The sequence below is a fragment of the Monomorium pharaonis genome, chromosome 3, assembly GCF_013373865.1.
Source record: "Monomorium pharaonis isolate MP-MQ-018 chromosome 3, ASM1337386v2, whole genome shotgun sequence".
Lineage (NCBI taxonomy): Eukaryota > Metazoa > Arthropoda > Insecta > Hymenoptera > Formicidae > Monomorium > Monomorium pharaonis.
The window spans coordinates 16,935,314-16,939,975 of record NC_050469.1 but is presented as its reverse complement, the minus strand read 5'-3'; the positions used below and the strand labels follow the sequence as shown (position 1 = coordinate 16,939,975).

The following is a 4,662-nucleotide window of genomic DNA, read 5'->3' as shown; positions in this document are numbered from 1 at the left end:
ATCATATTAAAATATAGACTAAATATTTTATTCAATATTTATGATAAATAAAAAAAACATTTGTAGTAATATAATAGACTTTATTGTGTCCCAATATGGGGTTACAAGGCGCTTTTTCTACGGAGCGTTCCCGAACCGTTCACAGTTGTATCCTTTCTACTCTCGAACCGCCTGGCCATTTGCGACCCTTACATTCTAACACCCCCTTCGCACGCCCTTATTCCCGTTTCCCAACCCCTAATCCCCCTCTCTCCCTCCTTGCCCCTTCCTCTTTGTTGTCCTCCTTCTATTCCTCTCTCTTCGTCTCCGCTCTCATTCTTCTACTTCTCCTCCTTGCTTTCCTCTTTTCTTTTTTTTTCATCAGGGGGCCTCTTCTCCTCTCCCTTCTCTCCTGTCTTCCTCTGCTCTCTCCGCCTCTTTGTCTCTTTTCCTCGTGCCTTCTCACCGTCTCTCCTTCTTCCCTGCTTCTCCTCCTAAGAAAACCAATTAATTTATTATTCTCTTTCCATCTCTCATTTTAACCCCGCCCCATCTCCATCCCCCCTTTCCTTTCTTTCCTATCTCTCCCTCTTCTCTATCCCCTTCTCCCCTATCCCTTCAACTCCGTCCCCCCATATACTTCTTCCCCTCCGACCCCCTCTCCATCCCTCGCTCATCTACCTCTCTCATTCTCTCCAATCCTTTTTCGCTTTGTCCCATTTCCACTTCCTTCCCTCCACCCATAACTCTCTACTACTACACCCTACCCTTTTTCCCTTTGCCCTCTCCCTTCTTGCTACTTCTACGATTCTCCACCTCATTTTTCTCTCTTCCATCGACAAATCCTCATCTACCCCTACGCTCCATCTTTCCCAAATTTCCCCTCTCCTCGCTAAGATCTCCCTATCTTCTACCTCTCCCAATTCCATTATGATCACCCACCCTCCCTTATCCCCTTTTCTCTCTTCTATCCCTTTTATCTCTACATCACTCCCTAACTCTGTATTTATAATCACCCTTATACAATCCCTTCTAAATTCCCTACTCTCCCCCTCCACTCCTCTCCATACTACGCTGCTCTCCCTCTTCTTCCTGCTGTACTCCTCTCTTTTCTTGATCCATCTGCTTGTTCTCTCTTCTCTCTCTGCCTCCTCTTTTCCTATTTTCCTCCTTCCTGTCTGTTCTTCTTTTCTTGCTCCCTTCGGCTCCTGTCTCCTCCATCCGCTTTCTGTTTCTTCTCTTCGTACACTGTTCTCCTCTCTTAACTCTCCGCCCTCTTCTCTTCTTGTCTCTCCCTCGCTCCACCTCTCTCTCTCCTTTAATTCCATTCTGTCTGTATCACCTTCCTCCATTTTCTTTTCGCTAGTCATTTTTATCTCTCTCTTTGTCTGCCTCGTTTTCTTCCCTGGATCTCTGCCTACTGACTCCCCTTTATCAATGTCTCTGCTCTTCCTTGACTCACCGCTCTCCTCTCTCCTCCTCTCTCTCTCTTGCACTCCGCGGCCTCCTCTTTTTGTCTCTCTTTCCACATGCTCCTCCTTACTTGTTTTCTCCGTTCTGACTATATCCTCTTCTGCTCTCTTCCTGCCGGTTTGCACCTCTTCCTCTTTAGCCCTCTTCTTTCTTTCTCCTCCTTCCTCTCCTGCTGGCTCCTCTCCTTCATAACTGCTGATTTCCCCCGACTCTCTGCTTTCCTCTCTTTTCTCCTTTCTCTTATCCTGCCTCCTCCCTCTTTTCTTCTCTCTCTCCTTATAATTCTCCTCTGACGCTGTCTCACTCTTCTTCTTTGACCTCTGTTCCTCCTTACTTTTTTTCCCATTGACAGTCTCTTCCTCTCTTTCTTCATCCCTTTTCACTACGTCCCACCAGTCCTCTACTCCATCTCTTTCTCTGTCTCTATCTCCCTTTTCTCCGCTGACCACTTCTTCTTCCCTCCATTCTCCCCTTCTCCGTTCCTCTCTTCTCTTGTCCGTCTCCTCTTCTTTGCGCCAATTCCTGCTTACCCTGACGAGCTCTGCTACTCCTTCCTTGATTCCTTTTAGCTCCTCTTTTATCCCTGCCAACTCCTTTCTCATCTCCCTGCTCATATCCATCTCTTTTTCTTTCACCGTCCTCGTACCTTTTTCGTTGTATCCGTTTCCGGTATATATTTCCTTTTTCGCCACCATTACTGCATCTACCAGCCTTGCGATCTTTCTCGATTCCTCTGTCGATACTCGTCACAATTACAACTCTCCTCTTCCGCCAATCACAACTCTCCTAGCCTTTATCGATATATCGATATAGCCGCCTCAACTTCTCTCTTGCGCCCTCTCCCGGCCTCCAATCACCTTTGTCTACTTCTCGTGCGCTCGTGTCGTCTCCACTTCTGCCACTAACTCCCTCTGTTTTCTTCTTCTGCGCACTTCCCTCGTACTCCAGCGCGCTCTTCATCTCCTCTTCTTCATTGTAATCTCCCTGTCGCTCCACTTCCACTTCTCTCCTTTGTTTCACTCCAATTTTCATCTTGCCATACTTCTCTCCTCTTAGATCCTCCGTCTTCCCTTCAATGTCTCCACCGCCTCTTCCTCTCCTCCATTCAAATCACTATAACCCTCCTATTTCCTCCCTACTCACTTTTTCTCTTTTTCTTCCGGAGCACATTTTCACACTTCCTCACTCACCAGCGCCATTTTCTCTCCTCAAAAAAAAAAAAAAAAAAAAACATTTGTAGTAATAATTTTTAAATATTAATAAATATTTCATAAATATTTTTATAATATTTATGATAAACCTTTTTTATCTGTCAAATCTAAGTTACAAAATATTAGTTTACAAAAATATTTATAAAATACTTTGATAAATATTTATAAAATATTCAAATAAATATTATAAATATTATGTAAATATTGTGTGCTATCTGGAAGTCTTATAGCAAAAAATTGTTTTGTACGAAAGGACTTTATTTAAGGATTAAAATTTTTAAATAAAATAATTAATTATTATTACTTTGGCAGATTAGTGCAGATTAGTAAAAAAATTTAAAACAATTAATAAATCTCATTTTACGTAATAAAAAATTTTTATAAATTGTATATATTATAAAAAAAAGTGAAAAAAAAACTGCGGAATTGAATCCGGGTCGGCAGATCGGTAAGTATTCGCTCATTGACCGTCGCCAAAGAGCCTCCTTAAAATCATTGTTACAATTGCGACATATAAACCGCAGGAACTTTCTAAAAATTTCTGGCGTGGTCTTGTCACAAAATGTGCTTGATGTAAAAATTTTGGACTTCGTACAAATAAATGAAGCCTGGATGCAAGTGAAGTGAACATTCAGGAACAATACTACGCTTTGAGATTGAGCGTAGGCGTTCTAATAAAAAAGATTACCGTGTAACAAAATTTCGTGTCTGAAAACTTGACACGCGCGCGCTCGCATGTATGCACATATCCATGAACGTGCGTGCTCTTTCTCTTTCTCTCTCATATTTTCTCTATATACATCATTCTTGATTAATATGTATAAGGTTTAAAATTTTGACATCAATCACATTTTGTAACAAATTTACGACAGAAATTTTTAGAAAATTCTGGCGGTTTATATATCGCGTCTGTGACATGACTTCTAAGAAGGCCTTTGGCGATGGGCAATGAGCGAGTGCCTATCGATCTGCCGAGTCGGGTTCAATTCCCGCAGTTCTTTTTTCACTTTTTATTTTATAATAACATATACAATCTACAAAAATTTTTTATTACGTAAGACGAGATTTATTGTTTTAAATTTTTCTGTACAAAATAATTTTTTTTTAAGATTAGCACAATTACGGTCAAATCCAAAAATTTGCAATAATGAATAAATGAAATTAAAAGTTTAGACTCACGTATAAAAAAATAATCGCAAAGTAAATAATAATTGTGCTTTAGTCCAGACAGTACACAATATTTATGATAAATATTCGTAAATATTTTATACATATTTTATATATATAAAGAAAAAATCTTTATTTATCATATTATTAAAATATAGACTAAATATTTTATTCAATATTTATGATAAATAAAAAAATAATGATTTGTAGTAATATTTTTTTAAATATTTATAAATATTTCATAAATATTTTTATAATATTTATGATAAATCTTCTTAATCTGTCAAATCTAAGATCACAAAAAAAACTATTTATAAAATATTTTGATAAATATTTATAAAATATTCAAATAAGTATAAATATTTTTTAAATATTGTGTGCTATCTAGAAGTCTTATAGAAAAAAATTGTTTTGTACAGAAAAATTTAAAATAATTAATAAATCTCGTCTTACGTAATAAAAAATTTTTGTAGATTTGTTGTATCCCTTGTCTTGGGATACAGTGCGGGACCGCTGCCGATGACTCCTCGGGATCAGGTTTCCAAAAGATAACGCCGAAAGTTGATAATAAGAGATATATAAATTTGTTCTTCCTTTACAATTTCTTTAGCGAACCCGAAAGGTGAATAACTAAGTGTAGTTGATTCGATGAGCGACGTAGACTCGTCGCTATTATTATTAATAATGAGCCCACTCGTTCTCTTTCCGCGGCGTTTATATATTCCGCTTTTCGGCTTGTTACCAAGGGATGTCACTCGCGGTCACGGGCCTTTGGTCCGCGCACTAGCTTTGCCAGCAATTGCTAGCTAGGCGCATTCCACCGGAAATCAGG

General features: G+C 38.8%; 1 protein-coding gene across 1 annotated transcript; it reads right to left on the bottom strand.

The window, feature by feature from the left end:
• Positions 1–665: 665 nt before the first annotated feature.
• LOC105829965 (vicilin-like seed storage protein At2g18540) lies at positions 666–2,147 on the bottom strand. The gene has a single exon (XM_036285048.1). The coding sequence runs from the start codon at positions 2,145–2,147 to the stop codon at positions 666–668; it is 1,482 nt and encodes a 493-aa protein (XP_036140941.1).
• Between the last annotated feature and the right edge of the window lie 2,515 nt (positions 2,148–4,662).

Bases quoted from the DNA above. Each gene is read 5' to 3' on its own strand.
- LOC105829965 (XM_036285048.1), bottom strand. From the start codon at position 2,147: ATGGTGGCGAAAAAGGAAATATATACCGGAAACGGATACAACGAAAAA.